This window comes from Saccopteryx bilineata, chromosome 1 (assembly GCF_036850765.1).
Source record: "Saccopteryx bilineata isolate mSacBil1 chromosome 1, mSacBil1_pri_phased_curated, whole genome shotgun sequence".
In the NCBI taxonomy this organism is placed as follows: Eukaryota; Metazoa; Chordata; class Mammalia; order Chiroptera; family Emballonuridae; genus Saccopteryx; species Saccopteryx bilineata.
In genome coordinates this window covers 153,482,205-153,510,120 of record NC_089490.1, presented here as the reverse complement: position 1 = coordinate 153,510,120, position 27,916 = coordinate 153,482,205, and the positions used below count along the sequence as shown (strand labels likewise).

The 27,916-nt window shown below is 51.5% G+C and overlaps 1 protein-coding gene across 9 annotated transcripts in view; it reads right to left on the bottom strand.

The window, feature by feature from the left end:
* Window positions 1-27,916, bottom strand: part of PTPRS (protein tyrosine phosphatase receptor type S) — a 104,593-nt gene that overhangs the window by 12,814 nt on the left and 63,863 nt on the right. For 2 of the 9 annotated variants that reach the window (XM_066274958.1, XM_066275014.1), the window contains exons 7-21: window positions 22,954-23,223; window positions 20,696-21,277; window positions 19,559-19,692; window positions 18,854-18,998; window positions 11,683-11,988; window positions 10,325-10,518; window positions 10,141-10,167; window positions 7,604-7,721; window positions 4,866-5,474; window positions 4,347-4,444; window positions 3,546-3,799; window positions 2,890-2,983; window positions 2,570-2,785; window positions 1,925-2,082; window positions 1,049-1,161 (exon numbers count right to left, since the gene is read on the bottom strand). In XM_066274958.1, the coding sequence (XP_066131055.1) occupies window positions 1,049-1,161; window positions 1,925-2,082; window positions 2,570-2,785; window positions 2,890-2,983; window positions 3,546-3,799; window positions 4,347-4,444; window positions 4,866-5,474; window positions 7,604-7,721; window positions 10,141-10,167; window positions 10,325-10,518; window positions 11,683-11,988; window positions 18,854-18,998; window positions 19,559-19,692; window positions 20,696-21,277; window positions 22,954-23,223 (3,318 nt within the window). Of the gene's footprint in view, window positions 1-1,048; window positions 1,162-1,433; window positions 1,446-1,924; window positions 2,083-2,569; window positions 2,786-2,889; window positions 2,984-3,545; window positions 3,800-4,346; window positions 4,445-4,705; window positions 4,781-4,865; window positions 5,475-7,603; window positions 7,722-10,140; window positions 10,168-10,324; window positions 10,519-11,682; window positions 11,989-18,853; window positions 18,999-19,558; window positions 19,693-20,695; window positions 21,278-22,953; window positions 23,224-27,916 lie in introns of all 9 variants that reach the window. The other 7 variants (XM_066274943.1, XM_066274952.1, XM_066274987.1 and 4 more) reach the window with 7 other exon arrangements.

The window sequence follows — 27,916 nt, the reverse complement described above, 5'->3', positions numbered from 1 at the left end:
ATTTGGGCCTGGCCTGTGGTGGCGCAGTGGATAAAACATCAACCTGGAACACTGAGGTCACTGGTTCAAACCCTGGGCTTATCTGGTCAAGGCACATATGGGAGTTAGTGCTTCCTCCTCCTTCCTCCTTTCTCTCTCTTTCTCTCTCCTCTCTAAAAATGAATAAAATCTTAAAAAAAAATCCTCATATGAATGGAAACTAACATAAGACAGAAACTCTTTTCTGACCGGAGACAGAAAAAAGAAAGGTGTACATTAGAGGCGCCACATGAGACCTTTCATGACCTTTTATGGAGAGCTAGAGCCATCAGTTAAATACAAATGTTTAAAATCTCCATTTGGTTGAAAACATTAATATGAACCAGTTCAGACACAGGAGTGGAGACCAGAATGCAGGTAGTAGGACAGATGTGACCATGCTATGAGATCATAAGAACAGCAGCAGCAGTTACATAAAAAACTCCTGATCTAGTTAGAAGCAACTGGCATGAGCCCATTAAGAGGGAGGAGCTGAGGGAATGCGTGGATGATCAAGGACAAGACCCTGATTCAGTTCCCCCCTAGGCTCTGCAGGTGATTTAAGCTGCACCCCATTACTCTACAGGGGACTGTTAGAGGCAGGAGTGGGAGCAGCTGTGGCCATGGAGGGGAGAGAAGCAGGGCATGTGGGAGGTGTAATGCCTGTGCCTGGCTAAGGACACATCCCAGAGGACTGTGAGAAAAGGCCAGTCTTAAGACTAGAGGTGTGAACAGAATTGTAGCTCTTTCTGCCGGAAGAACTGGGGGGGAGGGGGAGTTGGTTTTGAGATGTCCTTTAAGCTCCCCACAAAAGTCAGCAACCACCAACTAAATGCAGCTTTTCAAAAGCCTCATTTGGTTTTAAGCAGAAACGATCCATGAGAGCTCCAAGCCTGGATGGATCCATGTGGAATTTGGGAATCCGAAATTTAACTGCACAAGCATGGTTTGCTGGGAAGAAGAGGGTCGCCAGGAGGCCACTTCCTCTTCCCTATCAGTGTTGTCCTTGGCACCTGGGGTAAGCACATACCTGGTGTCTGGAAGTTAATGCGTCTCATTTCCACGGGGTCCTTGGGGTGGTGGGGGGCAAAGTCAGCATTGTTCAGTAGGCATTTGGTGCGGGGCTCTGAGTCCTTGCGTTTACTTTGTGGAAGGAAGAGGGAGAATCAGTGAGAGCCAACATGTGCCCAAAATGTGTATGCACGTGTGAACACACTCCAGGCACCGTGAACGTGTGACCCAGCCAGTGGGAAAGGAATCGTGTGTAGGCATGACTGGAGTTCCCAGGACCACGCATGCACACATGAGCACCCTGCTAGAGCGGCCAGGCACCCCCACCCCCAGGGCTCAGCACCACCCGTTCTCCCTCCTCAGCCTCCTGTCTGAGGCCTCTAGAGGGCACGGCCAGTTCTTACCTGTCAGGTTTGCTGCTCCCAAAAGCAGACACAGGAAAGGAGGGAAAAGAGACAGGTGAGGGTGTGCTGGCCATAAAGTACCTGTTCTGTGACGGTGGGTGGCCTTAACCTCTCTAAGCCGAGCGCTAGTCCTTTCTGCTGAGCCCACCACCCTCCTTTTCTAAGCTGGGCTATATCCCATGTGGCCACTACAACCACCATCTTCATTAAACTGGACAGAGATAGCCTCTACCCCCAATCTTCTTACTGAGCGGAGCGTGGGGCTTAACAAAAGTCAAGTCACTGGCCTGGTGTGGACCCCAGCCCTACTTCTTCCCAGGCTGCGTGTCTCTGATCAAGTGGCTTAACCTCTCAGCCTCAGTTTCCCTATCTATACCATAGAGGGTTTCTATAATGATCTTCTGAGATGACTTTTCCCTAGACCTTTCCAGAACACCCTCCTTTTCCAGGAAACCATCCCTTCTGTCAAGCAGGGAGTGTAGGGGACTCACTTCTTGTAGAGCAAGATGGCAATCACGATGCAGATGATGAAGACCACAGCCAGCACAGGCCCGATCACCCAGATGAGCCCCTCCTCGCCGTCCACAATAGGCTGGGGGTCTGGGTTATCTAGCTGGAAGGGGTCTGAGAAGGGGCTGGCTGCAAATGTCTGCACAGACAGGGTAGAGAGAACCTCCATCAGTCTCTATCCTCCTCGCAGTGGCCAGATGGGTCCTCCACAGTCACAAATCTATGTCTCTCCCCTACTCTAAAACTTCTTATGGCTCCCTGGAATGGAATACTGACCCTGGTGGTAGCCTGCATGGCTGGGCCCTTGCCAAGCTGGCGTTCTCCTGCTTCCCTCTCTGCTTCAGCCACTCTGAAATCCTTTCTGCACCTCTTGTATCTTCAGACCTTTGCACATGCAAATCCTTGGGTGTCTTTTTGTGACACCAGTCAAAACCCCAGTTTCCCAAGTTCCTTCCTCTAAAACGCCTTCTTCTTGGGCTTCCCCTAACTTCAAGTCCTTCTCTCTTGCCAGGAAGCTGGGAACATCTGTGTCTGCCTGAGGTCAGGGCCCTAGGCTGAGGTCACTTTGGGGCCTGCCTCACTCAGACAGCATGGCTGGATGTAGGCAGACATCACTGGGGACTTACGGGCTCGCTCTTCTGCAGCACAGCGAGCACAAAGAGAACATATCGGTGGCCAGGTTCCAGGCCTCTATTGTCAAAGCCCCCATACTGCTTCTGGTCCCCGGGCTGGAAGGTAGATGGCAACATGGAGAAGCGAGCTGCGATGTAGGGCCGGGGCACCTCGAGCTGGCGCGAGTGCCGCAGGCTGCGCCTCTGCAGCCGGGAGATGTCCTGGATAAGCTATGGAAACAGAAGCGTGTGCTTCTCAGAGCCCGGCTGGGATCAACTGGGCTCACGACAGCTGGGACACGTCTGTCTGTTGCAGTTTAGGCCCTAGCCCTCACCTCCTCCAGGTCCATGTCCTCCGGGCTGCCCAGTGGGGTCAGGAACTGTCCACCACGAGACTTGCGCAGTGGCACCATCACAATGAAGTAGTTCCTTTCATGAGACAAAGAGTCAGACGGAGGCTATGTACAGGCAGGACCAGAGATGCTGTCTGGGGGTGAGTGGGGAGCCTCCCTTTCTGAATCTTCACTTCTGCTTACAATGGGTCTATTCCCCTAATGCCCCAGCCATAGTTAAACCTCCAGGCCTTTGATTACACTGTGCCTTCTGCCTAGAAAGCCTAACCCATACAACTATATTTCTTGAATTCCTTACACACCCTTCAAAACCTCAGCTTCCATGCCCACACATTTTTTGCAGCCCTTAATGCTTCTCTGCCTCTTACTGCCACACCAAGGGGCTGATGGCCTGTTTAGCTGTCTCCCCACCAATCTGGGAACCCAAAATGAGAAGGTCAGCCACACAGATATGTCATTTACTATTCCCAGGAGACGCACTGGACCTTCAGGGGAACCACATAAGATGGGGCTGACATAACCCCCATTTTATAGACAAGTGAGGAAAATGAGGCACAGACAGGTCAAGTGGCTGTCCTGCCACACAGCTGGCTAATGGGAGTGTGAGGAATCCTGGAGGTTGGGGGTGTCAAGCGTACTGGACTGGCACGGGGCTCTGGCCGTCAGGTAGATACACCATGATGAAGCCATCGGCGTTGGGCTTGGGGGCCACACTGGGCTTGCCGCTGAGCAGACTGAAGGCAGTCCAGGCAGTGACTGTCTGCTGGAGGCCGCCTAGGCTGCTGCCGCGGTTGGTCAGCACAAAGTTGTAGAAGGTGTTGGGCTTGAGATGCGTGATGAGCTTTTTGGTGGTGCGGCCATCCACGTCCAGTGTGAGCCCATTGTACTGGATCTGTGGGCCAGAGCTGGCTCAGTGGAGTTCTGGGCTGACCCCCAACTTGGAGATCCAATCCTGACTGAGCCTTAATCCTAAAACTCAGCCCTGGCCCAGGACAGAGCCTCAACCCCAGGTGAGTACCAATTCTGAACCCTAATCCCAGGCTGAATCCCATCTCTGAGACCCAATCCCCACTGAGCCCAAACCATAAAATTTGAGCCCTAAATCCTGACAGAGCTTCAGTCCCAACTGAGTCCCTACATTAACTGAGCCCTAATCCCAGAATGAGCCTGATCCCAGGTTACATCTCGAGCCCAGACTAAGCCTCAATCCTAGCTGAACCCTTAGCCCAAGAGAAGGCCCAGCTGCAAGACCCCATCCTGACTGACTCCTAATCCCCAACTGAGACTGAACCCAGAATGAGCCTTAATCCCCAGTGAAGCCCAATCCCACACAGCCCTGAGTCCAAATGAACCCTTTCACCAAGACTCCAGACTGAGCCACACCCCCCTGCCAAGCTCCTAAACCTGACCCAGCCCACCCGCCTGCCAGGTGGCCACACCTTGTAGGGTGTCGGCGAGTTGTAGTTGTCCGGGAACTCCCAGCTGAGCAGGACTGATGTCTTCATGATCATCTTCACCTTAAAGTTCTTGGGTGAGACTGCCAGGCAGCAGCCAAGCAGGAGAGAGCAGAAGAGAAGCCACGTGAGTGTCAGGATGGGCCAGGCAGGCAGATGGGGTGGGGTGGGGCGGCCCAGGCATTCCCTGTAGTCCACTGTGCCCATGGCCTTCCTGCCTGGCCCTGGCCCGGCCCTGCCTGGCCCTGTCCCAAGACCCTGCTGGGGAAGACGGCGCGGCTGCAGAGAGAAGGCAGAGGAGGAGGGAAAGTGGGGGATGGTGGTGCCACCTAGGCACGTCCCACCTTTGCCAACGCCAGAGCCTCGGGGTCCAGACTCGCCTCGAGCATCCACGAGGAAGCAGAAAAGTGACCACTTACCTGGGCAGGGGAGAGGGAGGGGGCTGGGGTGGGGGTGGGCACAAGGCCCAGTCCGGCTCTGGTGCGGGGGTCGCCGCGCGCCTACCTTGGTCCCGCAGGAATGTCCGGTAGCGGACGGGGGGGCTGTAGGGGCCGGGGCCCCGGCGCGTGTGGGCCCGCACTTGGAGGTCATAGGCCGTGTCGGGCTTGAGGCCCTGCAGTGTGAGCACATTCTCAGCGCCCGGCTCGGCTGCTGCCAGCAGCTCAGTCTCTCGGGCTGGGCCTAGGGCACCGGCCTCCCGGACTGCCACTGTGTACTTGACAATGGCCCCGTTGCGCTCAGCGGGCACTGGTGGCAGCCAGCGCAGCAAGACAGTGCCAGCAGAGGCGTTGCCAGCTGCTTCAAGGATCTGCGGGTGGCCACGGGGTGTGTCCTCTGGGATGCTCAGGACCTCCACTGCCTCCTCGCCCAGGCCGCCTCGGCTCCGGGCTGCCAGCCGGAACACATACGTGGCCCCCTTGTGCACGCCTGATGCTGTGTAGTGGTCCTCAGTGGGCAGGAACTCCAGAGTGGCCAGGGGTGATGAGTCCTCACGGCCGAACTGCAGGCGGTAGCCCAGTACCTGGTCCTCGGTGGTACTTGCTGGGGGCTCCCAGTGTGCCAGCAGGCTGCCCTCGGGGGTCTGCTGCACCGACAGAGTGGGGCGGCCCAGCACTGTGGGGACAGGGCCAGTGTCAGTCACCACCTGGGAGCATGGGTAGGGTTGTAGTTCTTTTTTTTAAAAGATTTTTATTTATTGATTCTTTTACAGAGAACAGGGGGAAGAACAAGAAGTATGAGTTGCTTCACTTTAATTGTTCATACATGGCTTGTTGCATGTACCTTGACCAGGAAGCCCAGGGTTCGAACCTGCGACCTCAGCAATCCAGGTCAACACCTGTCCACTATGCTACCACAGGCCCGACAAGGGCTGCACTTTTTTAAAGTGGGTCTCAGAGAGGCCTACTGAGAAACAAAGACTTGAAGGAGGGGAGGGAGCCACAAGGAAGTATAGGAGGAACCGTGTGCCAGGCAGAGGGAACAGCTAGTGTGAAAAACCCTGAGGTAGGACTGTGCTGGGTGAGTGTAAGGAACAGCCAGCAAGGAGGCCAGGGACTCAAAAAACCCAGTAAAGAAAAAACCCCCAACGTTATATAGCAGGCCTCATCTACTTATTTCCTCCTTCGGTCAGTAATCATACATTTCTTGCCATGTTTACTGCCCCTCACTGGCACCTGATTAACATCCGTGGGACACAGGAGTGTTCACATCCTGCCCTCGCCCTATAGTTCTCGCAGTTTTAGTAGTGAGTGTGCCAAGAGGTTTTGGGTCAGGTAAAAAAAGTGGGAAAGTTGGGCTCCAAACTTCTCCTCTGCAGGACTTACCAAGACCTTTACTGGACTATGAACAACCACAGTGTATGCAGTGGGTTCAGCTTAGCAAGCATGGCTCTAATGCAATGTTCCTGACAGAAAAGGGGGAGACCAAGGGAGACTCCTTGGAAAAGGTGACATGGGCACTAGGCACTGGAGGAGATACAGACTAACGAGGCTCAGGAAACAGCAAGGGCAAGGCTGGCAGCAGTGTGAAGATGGGCTGTGTTTAGCCTGAATGTCATGCTGTGTGGTCACAGGTATCGCACTGAGGGTGGCAGAGAGAGGAGTGAGTGCAGGAAGTGAGGTAGAGACCTTGCTATGGTTTCTCAAACACACTAAGCTTGTTTCCCTTTTCAGGCCTTTGCCTGGACTGTGCCCTCTGTTTGGAACATCCTTCCCTTACATTTTCACGGCTGTCTCTTTTTCCTCACTCAGCTCACTTGTGGGTGGGGAAAAAACAGAACCTTGGGGCTGATGGGAGAAGCCAGAAGGGGCAACTGAGGCAGGACTGCCAGGAGAAGAAGTTTCCTGGCCCTGGCCGGTTGGCTCAGTGGTAGAGCGTCAGCCTAGCGTGCGGAGGACCCGGGTTCGATTCCCGGCCAGGGCACACAGGAGAAGCGCCCATTTGCTTCTCCACCCCTCCGCCGCGCTTTCCTCTCTGTCTCTCTCTTCCCCTCCCGCAGCCAAGGCTCCATTGGAGCAAAGATGGCCCGGGCGCTGGGGATGGCTCTGTGGCCTCTGCCCCAGGCGCTAGAGTGGCTCTGGTCGCAACATGGCGATGCCCAGGATGGGCAGAGCATCGCCCCCTGGTGGGCAGAGCGTCGCCCCTGGTGGGCGTGCCGGGTGGATCCCAGTCGGGCGCATGCGGGAGTCTGTCTGACTGTCTCTCCATGTTTCCAGCTCAGAAAATGCAAAAAAAAAAAAAAAAAAAGAAGTTTCCTGTTATAGCTGAGAAAGGCACACCACCTCAAAATGACAACCCACCCAGGGTGATCAGAGCCATGATGGGGGAATGACTAGAGTGCTGGGTGGGCCCAGAGGGGACATCAAACCGAGACAGTGGGATGAGGTGGGGTGGGGAAGGCTTCCCCGACGAGGTAGAGACAAAGCAAACACCTAAAGGATGGAGAGGAGACCGCCAGCCCAGTTGAGGCAGAGGGAGCAGCCAGGAAAAGCCAGAAGAACTTGGGGGTTAGAGTCAGCCATTAACTATTTGCATCTGGCTGGAGCCAAGTGACAAAGGAAGAGAGTGGATGAAGATAAGTTGGGTTTGGAACTTGCTGGGCCCTAAATACCACTTGAGCAGCCCCCACCCCCTTTTCTCTGGCTGTTCCCCTTGCCCAGTACACCCTCTACCCACATGGGCTCAAGAACTCTTTGGGAACACTCTGGGGGCAAAGGAACCATTAGGGGAAGGGCGCCTCATACCTGCTCCTTTGGTCACTACCACCTTGGGTTTGCTGCGAGCGCCATCGCCTTTCATAGTATAGGCAGCTACAGTGATGGAGTAGGTGGTCTCAGGCTGCAGGTTGGTGATGACCATCTCCTGCAGGCAGGGGTGAGGTCAGCAATGCAACCAGGGCTGAGATCAGCCCTGTCCATCCTCCTTCCAGGGCTAGGCTCAAACAAGGTAAATGTGGGCCTGGTCCATGGGCAGAGACGTGCACCCAACCTCATGCACAGACCCCAACAGGTATTAGGTTCATGCTGAGATGGGCACACGCAGCCTGATGGAACAAGGAAACTAACTGCCTCTGTCCCAGTAATCTGGCTCCCATCCCCTCACCAATTGTGTCCTCCTTGTAGCAGCCACCAGAGGGTGCCTGTGAACACCTGAGTCAGTTCCTACCTCTCCTCTGCCCAAAGCCCTCCAGGGCTTCCACCTTCCTGGAACAAAAGCTCAAGTCTTTCCCGAAGCCTTTATAAGGTCCTACAATGCCTGCCAGTTCCCCTCCCTGCTCTCACCTCCTCCTCCTCTTCCCCTCACTAGGCTCCAGCTATAAGGACCTCGTTACTGTTCCTCCAACAGGCCAGGCATGGTCCTGCCCATTGGTGTGCTTGAATTTCTATACCAATTCACAACAGCCAATAGTTAAATTTTCATAAGTTTTGTGAGCTAGTTATTAAACATAGCCATTACTGAAAAGCAAATTATATAAATGTACAATAAATAAAAAATTTTAAAAAGGTATTAAAAACTCAACCCTCTATTCTTAACGATCCTAATATGTTTATCACTTTCTGTGATGTCAAGGTCATTCTGCCTCTTGTACCTTGTGGTAGAAAACTACACAATGATGAGCTATTGCACATCTAGCCAGTAGCTTGAAACTGACATGGTGGGAGTATTTATACCACCGGCAAATGCTACATATTAGGGTTGCCCTCATCCACCCATCTGGAGAGCTGACATTTATACACCACTGTCTCTACACCCTGCCTCCATCAGTGCTGTACCTAGACATTTATTTGCGTTTTTTCCCCCATGAATGTCCCTCTCCCACACTGGACTGTGACTCCAGGGAGGGCAGGGTCAGAACTCTGTCTTGGTCACTGTCATTTCTGTAGCATGTTACACAGTGTTTAGCCTACATTAGGTGTTCAGTAAATGACTGCTTATTCTACAAATGCCAGAGCACCCTGCACACACACCCATATACACCATCACACGTGTGCCCATGTTCACACATGCACACCGCAAACACAGTCCAGCATGCCTGGGAGCTGTGGGGTGTCCCCAGGTCTAGAGCATGAGGGGGACAAGGATGCATGAACAGAGGGTCTCCTGTCCCTGAGCCTCACATTTAGTCCCTCCCAGGGTCTTGGTGGGTGGAATGGATTGAAACTTCCATATGTGACAGGGTAGGGCCAGTGTCAATTTAACATCAGACCTGGGGCTCTCAGAAGAGCCTGTGGCCCTCTTATGAAAGGGTGAAAGATAGTCCAGAGAGGCAGTGACTTGACCAAAGTCACACAGCAATCCCAATGCCAGTTTAGGGCCTCCAGAGAAAGCTTGGAAGGATGCAAACAGTGGTGCTGCAGGCCTCCTTTCCCTCCCTGGGCCCGCTAACCTTGCTCCTCACTCAGTGGCGAGAATGAAGCAGATGCTTTGGCCACAGAAATTTCTAGCTCAAGGAAGGCTGAGGCAGGTGATAAAAGGGTCCGGCTGGGTTGGAAAGCAACCTGGTCCTGGTCTGGGTCTGACACGGGAGGCAGTGGGGCAGACGAGTGGGCTGGCACTATAGCAGGGGTCCCCAAACTTTTTACACAGGGTGCCAGTTCACTGTCCCTCAGACCGTTGGAGGGCCGGACTATAAAAAAAACTATGAACAAATCCCTATGCACACTGCACATATCTTATTTTAAAGTAAAAAACAAAACGGGAACAAATACAATATTTAAAATAAAGAACAAGTAAATTTAAATCGGCAAACTGACCAGTATTTCAATGGGAACTATGCTCCTCTCACTGACCACCAATGAAAGAGGTGCCCCTTCCGGAAATGCGGCGGGGGCCGGATAAATGGCCTCAGGGGGCCACATGTGGCCCACAGGCCGTAGTTTGGGGACCCCTGCACTATAGTAAAGGCACTCTAGTTCTCAGGAACAGCTTGAGCAAAGGTTTAGTAGTGAAGACCGCAAATGGTGTGTGTGTGTGTGTGTGTGTGTGTGTGAGAGAGAGAGAGAGAGAGAGAGAGAGAGAGATAGACTGGGAGTCTAGGGACCAAGTTACATTATCCAAGTAAGAATAACAGATGACCTCTGGAGTCCCCTAGCAGGTGCCCCTGGGGCTGCTGGGTCCATTTTCCAGAGGTCAGGACTGGAAGTGCTTGCTTTAAGAGGTAATGTGTATCCAGGACCCAGGGGAGGAGACCCTTTGACAAGGGGCGTGCAGGAGGGGATCACAGCACAGCAAGACACTGCCCGAGGAAAGAGCACGCCAGTGGCCAAAGAGTACTACTTACATATTCAGCCGTGTCATCCGTCTCCCACTGAGTGTGGGAGGAGGCCGCAGGGAAGAGAGCAGGAGATGAGCAGGGTGGCCAGAGAGAGAGAAGCAGCAAGAACGCAAGAGGAGCACTGGTCGGGCACATCCCCGCCCACCTGGAACTTCACCCCCCTAGGACCCGCCCCCAGAGCCCCGCCCACCTGGGCATCGGCCAGCATGACATCCTTGATGCGCGGTGGCCCCTGGGCCTCAGCACCCTCCATGCGCACGTAGTGGACCTGGTAGCCGCGGATCTGGCCGTGCTGCCGGCCTGGCGCGGGTGAGCGCCACAGCACACGGATGGCCGTGGAGTTGAGCGCCTCCGCTTCCACCTTCCGCGGTGGCGCACTGGGCACTGGCGGGGGAGGGGGAGCGGGAAGCGGAGGGGAGGGTGGGGGCACTGTTACCAGGGGATCCGGCCCTGTCCCGGGCAGCTGCCCGATGCCAGGGTGCCAAGTGGCGGCTGGCTGACTGGGTGCTCTAAGTGCACAGCACCAGCAAGGGAGGGCACGCCTCCATCACGCCTCCCGCCAGCCCAGGGAGAGAGCCCTGATGGTGTGGTGTGCTCCATCAAACAACAGATGGGGCAACTGAGCAGCCCCAGAGCCTGTGGCTCTGTGATAGTGCCATCCACATCCTGTTCTAAGAACTTAAGCCATACAGTTGATTCCATGACCACAGGGTTAGAAAGAGGCAATGCAAGGGTCTGAACCCAGGTAGTCCAGCTGCATGCTCCTATGCAGTGAGCCCACTTGGTCTGGCGATCTTTCTCAGTCAGTCCTCAGATTAGAACCCTCTCCGACCACCTCCACCCATGAAGAGCATCTTTTCTTCCCCATGCTCAGGATACAATATGGGGCTGCCAACTGAATCTTCCAGGCCAATGGCTCAGAAAGCAAATCAGGTTCAAAGGGGCTATTTTATTGGGAAAGCTACTTGCTTTATTTCACCCCAGACGTTCAGCTTCAATCATGTCAGCACCCATCTCACTTGGCAGCTTAAAACTTTCTACTTCCCAACTGTCCACAGCAGAAATATTGACACCCCAGAAACTGACCAATGGTACAAATCAGTTTCTGTCTCCCAAAGAGCTGATGATTAAGTTTATCAGCCCACAGTCTACCTACTTTTAGGTAGAATGGTTCAAACCCAGGAAGCTGGAGATCCTAGTCTAAAAGCTAGGTTTCTGGGGTCAGGGACCATAAATTTTTTGCAAATGATACTCATGCTTCTTACACTTTGTTTCCATGGTTTTCAACATTGCACCAAAATATTGGGATGTCCATTCAACTTTCTGGGCACAAGGCTCAGGGGGCAAATGGTGCCCATTGGTCTAGATTAGAAAATTCCAAGACAAGAAACCCAGAATTTCTTGGGAACAGTGCTTGCTTCATGTCTCCCTTTCATGACAGTGGCTTCTACCTTTTGGCCACCAGCCAGCCCAGTTTTCCAGAGAGAAGACTCCAAGGCAGGGTGGACTGGGGCCTGAGGGGGATCCCCAGGCCAGGGCGATGCTTACCGTCCTCGTCGGTGCGGATGACCACGGGCGAGCTCTCAGGCCCTGGTCCCACCTCTGTGTGAGCGACAGTCGTGATGCGGTACTCGGTCCACTTGTCCAGTGCCTCCAGCAGGATCTGAGTGGTGGTCGGGGGGATGCCGTTCACCTCCTTGGGTTGTGGGTCCTCCGAGCCCAGCGGTCGGTAGCGGACGCTATAGCTCACCAGGGCCCCGTTGTGCGTTTCCGGTGGCGGCGGGCGCCAACTTACCAAAATGGCCGTGGAGCGTGTGCTGACACACTTAACATCTTGAGGGGGGGCAGACGGTTCTATTGGAGGAGGGGAGAACGTAGGGGTGGGGAAGGGAGGCAGGATGGGCAGGGAGGGGGTGGGGAAACAAAAGATGGGAAAGAGAAAATAAAAAAAGAAGATGATAACAAACAAAACAGGACCAAAGCAAAAAGAAGTCGAAACCAAAAGAAACGGGTGTCAACCAAAAGTGAGATGGGAGGGTAGGGGTTGGAGTGGGGGCTGGGAGGGCTGGCCAAGAACACTGCACCCACTTATGTGGCTACACCTACCTGACACATAGTAGGTCTTAGGTAGTGGGCAGCCACAGTCCCTGTGGAGGACATGTGTGTACAAAGCATTGTAACGAAAGGAGCAGCAATAATAGCTCCATTTATTGGGCATGTACTATGTGCCGACATGGTGCCAAGGGCTTCACTGAATAACAGCAAAAGGATGTATTTATTGAACCCATACGACATGCAAGTACCATGACAAGTGCTTCATAAAATAGTAAATGTGCTTATTTATTGAACATCTACTCTGTGCTACACATTGTGCTGGAGGAAGAGCAATAAAAGCTCCATATACTGGGTACCTACTATGTGCCAGCCACCATGCCAAGTGAAAAAGCAATAAAGCCTCATTTATTAGATAACTACTATGTGTCAGACACAGTACCTAGGGCTTCATAGAATAACAGTAAAATACAGTGTGTCCGTCAAGTCATGGTGCACTTCTGACCAGTCACAGGAAAGCAACAAAAGATGATAGAAATGTGAAATCTGGCCTGACCAGGTGGTGGCGCAGTGGATAGAGCGTCGGACTGGGATGCGGAAGGACCCAGGTTCGAGACCCCGAGGTGGCCAGCTTGAGCGCGGGCTCATATGGCTTGAGCAAAGAGCTCACCAGCTTGGACCCAAGGTCACTGGCTCCAGCAGGGGGTTACTCAGTCTGCTGAAGGCCCGCGGTCAAGGCACATGTGAGAAAGCAATCAATGAACAACTAAGAAGTCGCAACGCGCAACGAGAAACTGATGATTGATGCTTCTCATCTCTCTCTGTTCCTGTCTGTCTGTCCCTGTCTATCTCTGCCTCTGTAAAAATAAATAAATAAATAATAAAAAAAAAATTAAAAAAAAAAAATAAAGAAGTGTGAAATCTGCACCAAATAAAAGGAAAACTCTCCCAGTTTCATACCTATTCAGTGCAGTTCGATGTGGGCTCACACACAGATTTTTTAGGGCTCCTTAGGTAGCTATCCCGTATAGCCTCTACAGACTCGTCACTGACTGATGGCCTACCAGAACGGGGTTTCTCCACCAAACTGCCGGTTTCCTTCAATTGCTTATCCCACCGAGTAATGTTATTCCTATGTGGTGGCACTTCGTTCTAAACATGCCGATATTCACATTGCACTTTGGTCATGGATTCAAATTTAGCGAGCCACAGAACACACTGAACTTTCCTCTGTACCGTCCACATCTCGACTGGCATGGCTGTGGGCTGCTCGGTGTATACACAGTGTTACGTCATCATCTGTGCATGCACACATGCTGCCACATCATCCTACAGAAACTGGGAGGGTTTTCCTTTTATTTGGTGCAGATTTCACATTTCTATCGTCTTTTGTTGCTTTCCTGTGACTGGTCAAAAGTGCACCATGACTTTACGAACACACTGTATTTATTAAACACCTATTATGTGCCAGGTACTGTGCCAGAAGATTAGCAAAAGCTCCATTTACTGGGCACCTACTGCGTGCCAGGCATAGCACCAGGATGGGATAACAGGAAACACATTAATTTACTGAACACCACTTGACTAGATGGCGGTGCAGTGGATAGAGTGTCAGACTGGGACACAGAGGACCAGGTTTGAAACCCCAAGGTCGCTGGCCTGAGCAAGCGCTCATCCGGATTGAGCATGGGGTCACTGGTTAGTGCGTGGGATCATAGACATGACCCCATGGTTGCTGGCTTGAAGCCCAAGGTTGCTGGCTTGAGCAAGGGGTCACTCACTCTGCTGTAGCCCTCTGGCCAAGGCACATATGAGAAAGCAATCAATGAACTAAAGAGTCACAACGAAGAATTGATGCTTCTCATCTCTCTCCCTTCCTGTCAGTCTGTCCCTCTCCCTGTCTCTGTCAAAGACAGACACACATACACATACACACTTACTGAACACCTACTGTATACCAAAGGAAGAACAATAAAAGCCCCATTTATTAGGCACCTACTGTATGCCAGGCACCCATGACACTAAGAGCTTCATAAAATAATAGTAAATGCATTTATTTAGTGAACCAGTGTGCCAGAGGAATAACACACTACCAGGGAAATACCTACTATGTGCCAGACACTGGGCCAGGTAGAAAAGCAATAAAAACCCCACTAGGTAAGTATATGCCAAGCACCATGCCAAAAGCCTTCAGAGAGTGACAGTATATATTTATTAAAGACCTACTATGTGCCAGGTACTATGCTAGGATAGGTAACAGCAATAAAAGCCACATTTATTGGGCATCTACTGGTGCTAGAGCTTCACAGAGTAACAGTAAGCACATTTATTTACTCAATACCTACTGTGTACCAGGGGAATAGCACTGTCAGGTAACAGCAGTGTTAGGGGAGTAGCAGTAAAAGCCCCATTTATTGGGGACCTACTGTGTGTAGGCATGGTGCTAAGATTTCACAGGTTAACAGTAAAAGCATCTATTTGCTGAATATGTGTTCTGTCAAGGACCCCAGAGGCTATCCCTAACCAGGACCATAGTCTTGGCCTCACTTGAAAATGTTGCCAATGTCTTGAGCACCTACTGGGTACCAGGGAGCATGCCAAGGGCTACACAAAGTAATACTATAAATGCCTTTATTGCACACACACTGTGTTGGTCCCGGACTGAGGACTTTATAGAGAACACAGCACATATTTAGCACCTACTATGTGCCTAAGTCTTTATATATCTGAGTTGTTTTGAGTCCACACTGCATCTGGCACCCACACTAAGCATTACAGATCAAAAGTAAGTCTTATTGGCCTGACCTGTGGTGGCGCAGTGGATAAAGCATCAACCTGAAATGCTGAGATCGCCAGTTCAAAACCCTGCGCTTGCCTGGTCAAGGCATATATGGGAGTTGATGCTTCCTGCTCCTCCCCCTTCTCTCTCTCTCCTCTAAAATGAATAAATAAATAAAAATAATTAAAAAGTAAGTCTTATTTACTGAGCACCTACTATAGGCTAGGCACTGTAATAGCCCTCTAAAGATAAAAAGTGTGTACCAGGCACTGTGCTAGGGTTAACTTAAAAACAGTAACAGATCCCACATATTAAGCACCTACTATGTGCTAGGCAAACAGAACATGAATACTGTGGTTCTCACTTCTTAAGCACCTACTGTGTGCCAAGAGCTGTATTATTGGATAAACTGGTTAATAGTAGTAGTTCCCATACATTAAGTACCTGCTGTATTCCAGATACTACACTAAGGGCTTTACTGGATAACGGTAGTAGTTCCCATGTATTAAGTTCCCATTGTGTGTCAGACACTATGTTAAGAGCCTTACATACAAATCATAGTAGTTCTTATCGAGCACCTACTATTTGGACACATGGTGACAAGGGCTTTGCAGAAAATAACTACACGTTTTGAGCAAAAACTGTACCAGCACCATGTTAGACCCTTTCAGGCTGACAAGGGTTCAGATCTGAACACATTATACCTACTGCCAGGCCGACTTCATTTTTTTATTTTATTGTTTTAATTCTTTAAATTTATTAATCTTGAGGGAGAGGAAGGAACAGAGAGAGAGACAAAAACATTGATCTGTTCCTGTATGTGCCTGAACAGGGATTGAACCCATAAGCCTTGAGTATCAGGATGATGCTCCTAACCAAACAAGCTATCTAGCCAGGGCCAGGCCAACTTGTTTAAAGAAAATACCACTATTGAGCACTTATTGTATGCCAGGCATCATGCTAAGGGCTTTGCAGAACAGTAACAGTAGCCCTCATGTTTTGAGTATCTACTGTGTACCTGGCACAAGATTAACCTTGTAATAAACTGCTAATAGTTTCCATTCATTGAGTGCAAACTATATTCCCAGCACCATGACAATTTGTATTTAGACTTAAAACAGCAGCTGCATATATGAAGCACCTACTGTGTGCTAGGCAACATGCTAACAGTGAGACTTTCCATATCTCAAGCACCTACTGTGTGTTAAAAGGCTTTATGAAGTAACAGTAATGGTCTCCATGTGTTGAGCACTACTACGGGCCAGGCTATGTGTCATTGGCATTATTGATAATAAACCTCAAGTTCTGTGTGCTTTTTGTACACCTAGTACCCCATGCGCTCTAAAGACTCAAAGCGTGTCCCACTGATCATATTTCATTTAATACTCATGACCAACTATTACCCCTTCCCAAACCAAGGCTCAGCTATTCTCCAAGGACTGCTTCAACTTGAGGCTGGGAATTCTGACCTCAGCCCGTACCTTTGATCAGCTCAGGCCTGTTGAGGATGGCTGGAGCCACACTCCCTCAGCTGCCCAGGACTCCAAGTCTACCTTTCCTAGAAGAAGGTCCAGAAAGGTCACTGGCCTTGCTTGATGTCAAGGCACAGATAACCCTCAGCATCATGCCAGCCTCATTTGTTCACTAAACATGTGTTTACAGAGTATTTACTACATGCATACCCTAGGATCCAGAGATGAATCAGAAGCTCATCTTCAAAGTCATTGGGCTACCAGAGACCCGAGAAGCCATTCCATAGACTTACTTCAACTACAATGACCCTCCAACCTCACTTAAGGTGAAATACTGGAATGCCCTCCTTCAAAACTAGACACTTGGGGTCCCCTCCCCTATTTCTTGACCAGCCACCCCAACCAAAAGTGCCCAGGGGAGTTAGGCAGGAGGGAAAAAACCAACCAAGGAATGTGTTGGAAGAAATGGATTCACTGACAAAGGGGGAGGAACAATAAAACCAAAACCATAATAAAATACGAAACAGTGATGGTAATGATGATGAGGAAAACCATAATAAAAGAAAGACGCCTTCCAGAAAACTCCCAGTCCGGTTACCTACCTTCCACTCTTCAACTGCTAACTTATAAGACTTTCTTACGAGGGAGGGACTGGCGAGTGCTGAGCTACAAGGCCAGACCGAGCTCTGGGTGGGTCTCCAGACGCAAGCGGGCCTACAGCCCTGCTCCGGCCCCCAGTGTGAGCATGCTGCAGTTCCGGACTGGTGCCGACGAGGCAGGAAGGTGGGATGGTGTCTGGGGAGACCCACGGCTGAGTGGTCTGGCCTCCACCTACCCTTGAGGTCAGCCTAAGAAGCCCGTAGCCCCCAGGGGATACGCCTGGCCCTGAATCTTGGCTGCCAGTTTTCTCAGGCCCCACCCATCTCGGGCGAGAAGCAGAGTCCCTTCTCCCCAGGTCCCTGTCCTGGGCCGCCCCTGAGGTTCCATGGCTGGGCCAAAGCCACTTTCTTGACGACCCTGGAGGCCGCCTCCTTCACAATCCGGCCCAACCTGCATGACATCTTGGAAGGGGGTGAGTGTGAACAGAAATAAGACACGTGTGTGGCAGCACGTGATTCCAGATTCCCCACTTCTGGGCAGATGTGCCTCTTGGCAATAAAGAATGTGGGGGGCTGAATTTGGGCTCTGGACTGCCTATGCAGCCCAGAGCTGCTGGGGCAGGTGGGGGGCACACAGGGTGGGCCGTCTTTGTGAATCTGCTTGAGACCAGCGCGTACTCACCTTCACAGCACCTGTGCCAGTCTCTCACGTGGCCACCCAAGCCACAGGACACCCTCACTGATCGCCTCACGCACAAACACGCCCAGACGTCTGTGACCTGCAGAGCACTCGGCTCGGCACGGAGGAGTGGGGAGGAGGGAAGGGCTGCAGGTGGACAGCTGCTGTGTCTCCAAAGCCCCTGATCCCAGCAGTTCAGACACCCTGGCCCAAGTTGCTGTTATTCTCTACTGACCCGTGATCCTCCCCCAGGTGCACACACCCAGGGAGGGCTTGAATGTTTGAACACTGAGGCTGCTTCCAGTACAAGGCCTCGGTGGCTACGCGTGACTGACTGAGAAGTGGGAGGGGAGGAGGCCACAAACGACGAAGGCCACAGCAGTGGAGACCATGTGGCGGAGGCCACACCAGAGGCCACGCCAGGCTAGGCTGAGCAGAGAGGAGAAAGCAGAGGGAAGAGAGGGAGGCAGGGAAACAGCAGGAGGAGGGGCCTGCACAGGCCCTGAGCTCAGAGCAAGCAGGCAGAGGGCAGTGGCGGGGGCCACGGTGTGGCCCAGACTCAGCTCCCAGCTGTAGTGTCCTAGCCAAAAGGTTAACTTGTTTGTGACAGGGAAGCCAGGCAGGCACAGCAAAGAACTCGAGGAATTTGAGAGCCCTGTACTGAGCCCTACACTACCCCCCAAAACCAATGTCAACTCTGGCTCCCACCACCCCTGTGTTCGACCAAGGGGACCCTAGAGTGAGGGAAGGAAGGGCCACCTAAGGAGGTAAAATGGTCTCTGCACCCTTTCTTCTCTCCAGGTGTGGCCTGTGACAGCCTCATGTACCCCTCTAATTAGCATCAAATCAGGAAGAGGAAGAGGAGAGAGGTGCAACCAGCAACTCCTCCCAAACTAAGAGCAGTCCCCTAAAACTAGCCCCCAGGAAGACAGAAACCAGAGCCTGCAGGACCTCACTGCCCTGGTGGGGAAGGCAAGGACAGCCGCCAGTGGACGTGTCCAAAGTTAAGAAGGAGGGGATAGGCCAGAGGTGCCCCCCACCCCTTACGGCAGGCTCCACCTGGGTCAATGCACACAGACGAGATCTGCGACAGACGAGGGGCCCACCGAAATGAGGGCGGGGTCTGCGAGACACCTACTGGACTGCAGCGTGCGCTGCCGCACCACCGAGGTGAAGGCGCCCAGGCCTTGTGGGGAGCGTGCCGCTAGGCGGAAGGCATACTCCGTGTTGGGCTTGAGGTCGTCCACCACGAACACCGTGGTCGGGTCGAAGGTCCTCCCGACCTGGGAGCAGGGGCAGGAGTGGGGAGACACACACAGACAGAGACAAACACATAGAGACAGAGAGAGACAGATACAGAGATGACAGAGACAAACACACAGAGACAGAGAGAGACAGAGGCACAGAGAGAAACAGATACAGAGATGACAGAGACAAACACACAGAGACAGAGAGAGACAGAAGCACAGAGAGAAACAGATACAGAGATGACAGAGACAAACACCCACAGAGAAGGAAACAGATGGGAACAGGTGTATGCAGAGATTACAAGAGACAAAAACACAAAAAGACAGAAAAGAGAAAGAAATGGAGAGACATAGATGCAAATGAATTATAGAGAAAAAGAGAGAGGAGCAAAGAGAGAGGAAAAAGTGGGCGGAGGGAAGGGGGAGAGAGACAGACATGGAAAGAGATGAGAGGCAGGAAAATCAGGAACACATAAGGCAAGAGAAGGGGGAAGAGAGACATCCAGACAGAGTCAGCGAGACAGGAGAGGAAGCTCAGAGCAGGCTGGGAGGCCCAGCTGAGCACCGCTGCTGCCCGCCGCCTTGCCCCCAGGTACCTCTCTGCCATGGTCGCCTTCCCGGAACAGGAGTTCATACTTGACGATGCTCTCCTGCCTTGGGGGGCTCCAGGAGAGCCCAATGCTCGTCTCTGACTTGGCCTCGGCCCGGAAGTTCATGGGCTGACCAGGCACTGGGGGGAGGCAGAGGAACAGAAATGTGGGGAGGCTGGGAGGGGTCCACCCCTGGGGTGCATAACTTGCTAGGTATCCACATTCTCCTTAAAAAGAGCCCTGTGGGACTCAGGCTGTCTCTGGATGTTTCCAGAATATTCTCCCACTGTCCTTATTACTCTTATTTTCCCAGGTGACCTTCTATAGTCCCCTTGTTGTCTATCATCCACCTCAATTCTCCCACTCTCTCTGCATCCAGTGGAAAACACATTTTTAAATTACCCCCATGCCTTTTCCCTCCCCCAAATTAAGTGACAGAGAAATGGGAGGACAGGAGATAATATTTGGAAATATGCATCTCCATCCTTTCTGCTGTGTGGTGGCAGTCCCAACCCTCCTGTCCATTTGCTTGAGTTGCCTGAGACCTCCTGGATTTGAGGTTCAGGAAGCCTGAGCCCATGAGGAAAGGACCAGAAACCTGCAGAGAGCTGGGGCCCCACACACCTAGATGCCCTCCACCCCCACCCTGGTCCTTCAACCTCAGTGGCTGGAGACCAGCCTATCCTCTTTGGGTCATGCGCATTCCGTTTGTTGCTTCAAATTGGGCAGCGTGCATCTCTTCAGTGACAGCAACGGGCAGGGGCTCTCAAACTGAGATCCCAGTGGGCTAGGCAGTTACTGGAGAAAAGCAAGGGAACTGGAAACCAAACCCCTTTATTCAGATACAGCCATGGGGATCTATCTAGATGTCACACTGTAGCCCTGTGGGCTTGCCAAAATCAGATTTTCCAAGTGAAGCCAGAAATTTGGGTTTTTCTGGGACAACTTCCTGCTTTGAAACGCAAGCATGAAAATATTTTAAAGCACTGTGTAGGACAAATGAACCATTTTGCAGCTTCCAGGCATGATCAGCCAGCTGCCTACTAGGAGGAGGCATATCATCATACCGCTGCCTCTCCCTCTGTTGGGACACCCCAAATCCTGCAGTCCCCACAGAAGTCAAGCCTCCCACAGACGTCTCACCTCCTTGCTGTGTCTTGACCTGGATAGGGTCCGAGAGGGGCCCGTCGCCCACAGAGGTGAAGGCCAGCACGCGCACAGTGTAGGTCTCATCCTCCAGCAGGCTGCCCACAGTGGTCAGCAGGCTGTCATCCACATTGTGCTTCTGCCAGTTGCCCACGGGGTGCTCAGGTTCCATGGTGTAGTAGATCCTGTAGCCCCGGATGAGGCCGTTGGGCTCCACTGGCTCCTCCCACTGGATGATCATGGTGGTGGCACTCAGCATGCGGGCCTGCACGTTACGTGGCGCACTGGCTGGGGCCTGCTCGCCTGTGCGGGTGACCACTGACTCACTGGGGGGACCCTGGCCAATAGAGTTGACAGCTGACACCCAGATCTCATACTCCGAGTTGGGGCTCAAGCCACCGATGCTATAACGTGTCGTGGTGATGTCCTCTTTGATCTGGTACGGTCCATCCTGGCTCTTGGATTTATACTCGATGACGTAGTAGGACACAGGGTCTGGGTTACCTGAGTCCCATGTGATGGTGATGCTTGTAGCTGTATTCTCTGTCACCACAGGAGTCCCGGGGGCTTTAGGGAGAGCTGTGGGTGGGGGCATGGTCACATGTTGGGCATGCTGCCTGTAGGCCCTGAAAGCTGTGTGACTTTCAGCTAGACAACTGACCTCTCTCAGCCTTGATTTCCTTAGCAGTGACCATGAGCCTAATGCACCCTATCCCGCCTAACCTGTGGTGGCGCAGTGGATAAAGTGTTGACCTGGAAATGCTGAGGTTGCCGGTTCGAAACCCTGGGCTTGCCTGGTCAAGGCACATATGGGAGTTGATGCTTCCAGCTCCTCCCCACCTTCTCTCTCTCTCTCTCTCCCTTTCTCTCTTCTCTCTAAAATGAATAAAATTTAAAAAAACCAAAAAACTAATGACCCCTATCCCATCACCTATACCAGTGGTAAGCAAACTATGGTCCAAAGGCAGGCATCTATTTTTGTAAATAAAGTTTTATTGGAATACAGCAGTGCTTACTTATTGCTGATGGCTACTATTACACTATGAGGCAGAGATGAGTGTCTGCAGCAGAGACCAGATGGCCCATAAAGCTGAAAATATTTACTAAAAAAAAAAAAATGCTATTTAGGAAAAATACTTATGTTTGAAGGACACATTGGCGGCACTTAAGCCACAGCTCTCTCTGTGGTTCACTCTGCTCAGCCATAGGGTCCTTCTGTCTGTTCCCACTTCCCACTTTGCTGTTCCAGTACCTGGAATACTCAGACAGCTACATGGCCAGCTCCTATAACCATTCCTTAAGGCCTCACCACCTTGCTTACCACCCCTTGCCCAGTTCTTATCACCACCTAAGGTCATCTCATTTTCACATCTGTCTATTCTCCCTAACAGCGGGGCCCAAGTTTACAGCTGTGTCCCAGCACCTGTATAATTGTGACTTTCTCTCCCACTTGTTCCAGTATCTCATACCACACAGGCCCCAGGAAGCATTCACCAGGAGTTCAATCCCTCAGCAAAATGACCAACAAATCAGCTGACGCTGACACCTCTAGGGCCCTAGGGCAGGGCTCATTAATCTTTTCCCGTAAAAGCCCACAAAGTAAATATTTTTAGCTTTGCAGGCCTGTGTTGAGACTATTTAGCTTTCCCTCTGCAGTCAGAAAGCTTCCGCACACAAAGCATGAACAAATGGGTATGTGTCAATAAAACTTTATAAAAAAAATTGAGGCCCAATTCAGCCTGTGGGCTGAAGTTTGCTGGCCCCTGTTTTAAAGCTAGAAAAATATTTGTGGGCTTCCTCTGAATCTCACCACAACTTGACACAGGGAAAATCTGCAGTCCTCATATCTTACCCTGCCTTTCTCTCTAGGTCTCTGAATGAGCTCTTTCTTTTCCTTAAAACTGTGCCCCATCTTTTCTGGCTTATTCCTCTTTCAACTTTTAGTCTTTCCCTGATCTAACTTCCCTGGGAAATGTGGCCTTTACTCTGAGGGTGTGAACAGTGCTATGGGGCCCCCATGACAGCCCTAATCCACCTGTATCATGGCTACCTGGCTACATAGGCATCTTCCACTTTAAACTATGAGATCAAGGGAGAGCAAGGCCCAATTTATAACCAACAAATGTATGTCCAGAGAACTATCACCCTCGACACCACGAATGAATAAAGCCAAAACTCAGAGGTTTTCCACCTGTATCCCATCATCTGCACCTGGGGTTAGGGGACCACCTGCCTCCCCCGCACTCCCTGCTTACATTTCACTGTGATTTGGGCCACAGCCTCGATGACGCCCAGGCTGGACATGGCTACACATGTGTAGTTGGCAGAGTCCTTGACATCCGTGAGTTCTAGCACATTCCGACCCACGGGCATGTCATCTTCTGGTGTCAGGTCCTCAGCCCCCTGCATCCACTTGACATATGGCATGGGAGAGCCCACAGCTACACATGTGATGTTCACGTTGCCACCTGGCATGATCTCGTGGCTCATGGGCAAGATGGAGAATCGAGGAGCCACGCGGCGGACTGGGGGCAGGAGGAAGATGCATGGGGTTGGGGGTTGAGTTGGGGAGACAGAATGCAGAGGGAAAAAGAAAGAAAGGCAAGAAGAAAGAAAAAGGAAAAGAAAGGAAAGGAAAGGAAAGGAAAGGAAAGGAAAGGAAAGGAAAGGAAAGGAGAGGGAGGAGGGAGGGAGGGAGGGAGGGAGGGAAGGAAGGAAGGAAGGAAGGAAGGAAGGAAGGAAGGAAGGAAGGAAGGAAGGAGGGAAGGGAGGGAGGGAGGGAGGGAGGGAGGGAGGGAGGGAGGGAGGGAGGGAGGGAGGGAGGAAGGAGGAAGGAAGGAAGGAAGGAAGGAAGGAAGGAAGGAAGGAAGGAAGGAAGGAAGGGAAGGAGAAAGAAAAACAAAAAGAAAGAAAGAAAAAAAGGGGGGGGAAAAGTGGAAAACAATTTAAATATAAACAGGGCTGTTTCCTTTCCCTCAGTTGAATTTTTTTTTTAATTCCAAATGAAAAGAAAACAAATAAACCAAATTAAAAAACCAAATTCCAACACAAAGAAACTAAAACTTCAAAGGAAGGTACTCCACAAACAATAGAGATATATTGATATATATTCAGAGACATGAAGCATTATTTCATAGCAACAGGGTTTCAGAGACCAGAGGGGCTGGTCACAGCACAGTTACAAACACAAAAATTTATCAGCTGTTTCTCATCTTTGATGACAGATATGGCTTCAGGGAGCAGACCCTCCACCCGCTCTCCCAAGTGGGGAGCTTTGGAAAATCCTGGCTGCCCATGGGGGGTTCTGGGACAGAATGGAGCAGGGAGGTCAGGGAAAGGGTTGGAACCAGGAGGTAGAGGGGGCCAGTAATATCAGGCCCCACCCTCACCCCCTTGGTGACTCAGGGGCCCCGCCCACTTCCCCAGGGGCCCTCCAGGAAAAGATGAGAAACTCTAATGAAATTTTTGTGGTTTTTGGGTATAGAAACCCTTCTAAAAGCTTCTGTCGGATCTCACAAGTTTCCATTGATAAATGCAGCTCTCAGAGTCACAAACAGCATGCAAAAGAGATTGGTTGATAGAAAGGGAGAGAAAAAGAGAGAGGCAGGAAGAGGAGAGAGCTAATGCATTGGAGAGGCCTGGATCTCAAGGGCCTTAGTGCACACTCATGTGGGTACCATAGAAAAGACAGATGAAGCAAGACAAAGATAACACAGGAAGAGGGACAGAGAGAGGGAGGGAGAGAGAAATTAGGAGGAGGGAGGGGGCCCACTCAATGCTGCATATTAATTCTAGTGGATGTGACCCAATGTGACATGTCACATTGTCACATCACAGCCCTGGCAGAATACAACAACAACAACAACAATAATAATAAACTGGGGGATGAACTTGAATGCTGAGAAAACAGGGACATATTCTGTGCATTTCTTAGTGGGAAAGCAGATGCAGCCTTCTGTCCCATCTCGCAGACCATGAAGGCAGCAGGACACATTTCGGGGGCTCCATTTTCGGAAGTTGGACAGGTTTCTGGGTTGGGGAATAGGGAGATGGTGCTCACAGGCACCTGAACTTCCAAAAGACCTTGCTGCCCTCTAAGAGTGGTTTAACCGTAGTGGGAAGAACTGGGGTTAACCTAGTAAATCCTTCTAGCCAGAAAAAGTCTGTCCCTAGTTAACATCTTGGGGCATCAAGAAGCCACGTGGGCAGGTCCCCAGCTTTGGGTGGACCAAGGAGTCTTGTCTCTGACTGTGGAGAGGACAGAGTAGAGTCTCAAAAGGCAAAACAGGGCTACAATGTGACTTTCAGCATTCCAACCTGCCTCTAATTTTCACATGGTACTGGGGTTCAGCTGTACCCCTAAAAGGATTCTTGTAGGGAGTGTGGCCTCCCTACAGAGGCGGAGGCTATAGGGGACAGATAAAGAGAGGCAGCCTGGTTCCCAGCTAGAACGCCCACCCCATTCCCTGAATCGCTGAATGGAAGCATAGAGAAGGAGGGAGCCCCTTGGGGGGTGGGGAGGAGAGCCAAGAAGCTGGCAGCCCTTCAGAAAAGGAAGCCCCACGAAAAGTCCAGAGTCATGTTGGAGACAGGATAGAGGAAGTGGAAGGTAGCCCCTGAGGGAGGAGTGGGGGAGGCAGGGAGGGGAAACAAAGGAGCCATGCAGACAGACTAGGGGTGATGGGTGGGGCTCTGAGATGGGGGAACAGCTTTCTGGCAGGGCTGGGTGGAAGGCAGTGGGAGTCAGAGGAGGAGAATGGGGTAGGGCCAGTCAGTGGACTCGGTCCAGGCCAGCCGCAGCCGCCGGCATCCACAGCGAGGCATATGAGTGGGATGCCCACTGCTGCGTTGTCATGGAAACAGAACACGATGGGAGATGAGCGTGGGGAGCTAATTAATCAAGGACAAAAAACGGCAACGACGTCCAAAACAAAACCAGGAGAAACAAATGAAGAAACAAAGCTAAAAAAAAGAAAAATCCAAAACAATCAAACAAAAAACCATTCCAAAACAAAACACCCAAAAGCAAGAAGAAAAAAAGACATGGAATGGGTATGGGGCTGAAAATCGGGGTCTGAAAGGAGAAGGGCTGTGGCTTCCCCTGGGAGGTACCCCCCCACCCCTGGCAGAACACAGGGTCTGGCCCCCCTATTCACCACCCAAGAGCTTCAGCAGCCAGAGGTGACATCCTCACAGAGAAAACCTTCGGGACAAACCAACCCGGCCCCACTAGAGCCCCTCTCTACAAAGCCCCTCTAGGCCTACTTCTCAGTGACATCCTGCTTGACATTTAGGGCTGAACAGAGGACCAGACACTAATTGCATAATAAGACCAACTCCTCAAGGCTTCAGGAAACCTCTCTGGGCAGAGGTGGGGGTGCTGACGTGGCTGAATGAGCCCCGTGGCCTTGGGTAGGTCTCTCATCCTTCTGGAACCTCAGTTTCCTCATCTGTAAAATGGAGGCAATCGGTGGCACGATGAGGTCATTAAGCTGCCTGGGGCAGTGCCTAGGACGAAGTAGTTGCTTGGCCTGGCATGGGACTGGTGAAGTTTTCTTCTGAATGTCCAGGGTTCTGGGAAGATCAACTAGATTCTCTACCTTAAGAGAGTTTGGGGGATGAATTAGAATTAAAAAAAGAAAATTTAAGGAAATACTAAGAATTTGTATTGAATCTCCATCTCACTTTATCCCTCCCAACTTTGAGAGGCAAATGTTCTTATGGCTATTTTGTGGATAAGGGAGTGGAGGCTCAGAGAGGTAGCAGGGCTAGCTGGAAGACACAAAGGAAGGACATCGTGGTGGGTGAGGCCACAGATCAGAGCCAGGCATACCTGGTCTCTGCCTCAAAGTGAGCCTTCTCTTCTTACACCAAGAAATACAGCCAGGTGTCCCTTTTTGGCATTTGGCTCTTGCAAACTTGTGTGGCCTTACCCACTGAGGACACGAAAGAGGGCAGAAGTCCCCATCACCTACCTATATACCGCTATTAACTGAATAATGCCCAATAACCACCAGTTCAATAACAACCAGAAGCCTTATAATGAAAGGGATTGTTGGAACATCAAAGGGAATGAGAGCTAGTTTTAGGATGTAAAGCTTAAATGTGAGCCCAGTTTATCCCTCTGTAAGGCTCAACATCCCACCCAAAAGACCCCGTTCACATCTGATCTTAAAATATCTTCCCTTAGGAAGTATCATAATTTGGAAGGTACCTTTTTTCAGAAGTAGAGACAAGGCATACATCTTCAATATGTAAAAGACTTGCTGTGCAAGGTTGTTAACTATACGTCGGTTAAATGTGGGAGGCATTTATCAACAAGAGCAATTTTAGTGCTTATAATCCCCAACATGGCCGGCAGCCATCAGTTAAATGGATCTGCCAATAGCTATAAAAGCTGATGCCTAAGACACTTTGCCTACATGCTTTCTCACCCATCCTATTCACTTCTAAGGATATGCTGTAGGAGGAGGGCTGGTTTGCCACGAGTTTGGGGAGGATTGTGCCCATTGGCACTAGTGACTCAGAACCCCCCGGGGGTCTCATAAGGCTTCCAGCCATCCTCCCAGCTGGCAAGGTCAGGTGGCTGACGCTGTGTTCTGCCCAGTTTGGTGCTGATACCCACCCATGTCATCTTTCCACCCCCGGTTGCAAGTGTGAGGTATGGGTTAGAAAGTAAGGTGGGCGCGGAGCCCATAGGACAGAGTGGCCCCGCGGGACCCCCGCCCCCAATTACCGACCTGAATGGAGGGTCCAGGCAGGTTATAAGGGGACCACACCAGCCTTGGTCCTCAGCACGCTCCAGCTGGCTCTCGTTTCCAGCTCTTCTCGTCACCGAGTAGCTGGGGGGTCCCAGCGGGGGACCCGCATGGGTGAGGGGATTAGGAAGGTGGGCGGTGGGGGTGGCGGGTTTGGGATGGGGGTGGGTCGCTTCAAACCCCGATTCACATGGCAAAACAACTCAAAAACTGTCAAAGCAACTGGGAGACGACCCCTACCCCAAGCAGGAAGAGGCAGAAACTCAAAAACCAAAAGTGGGGTTCAAGGGAGAAGGGTGGGGGAAAGGTGGGAAGAAACTCAAAAGTGAGGTGATCTGGTTGAAGCACTAGATAGGGAACTCAACAGTGTCAGACATCTCAATGATTCAGCAAGCCGCAGCTCCAAGGGGTGGGGGGTAGGGCTCTGCTGGGCATTTTGAGGTGAGAGAAGCTACTAATG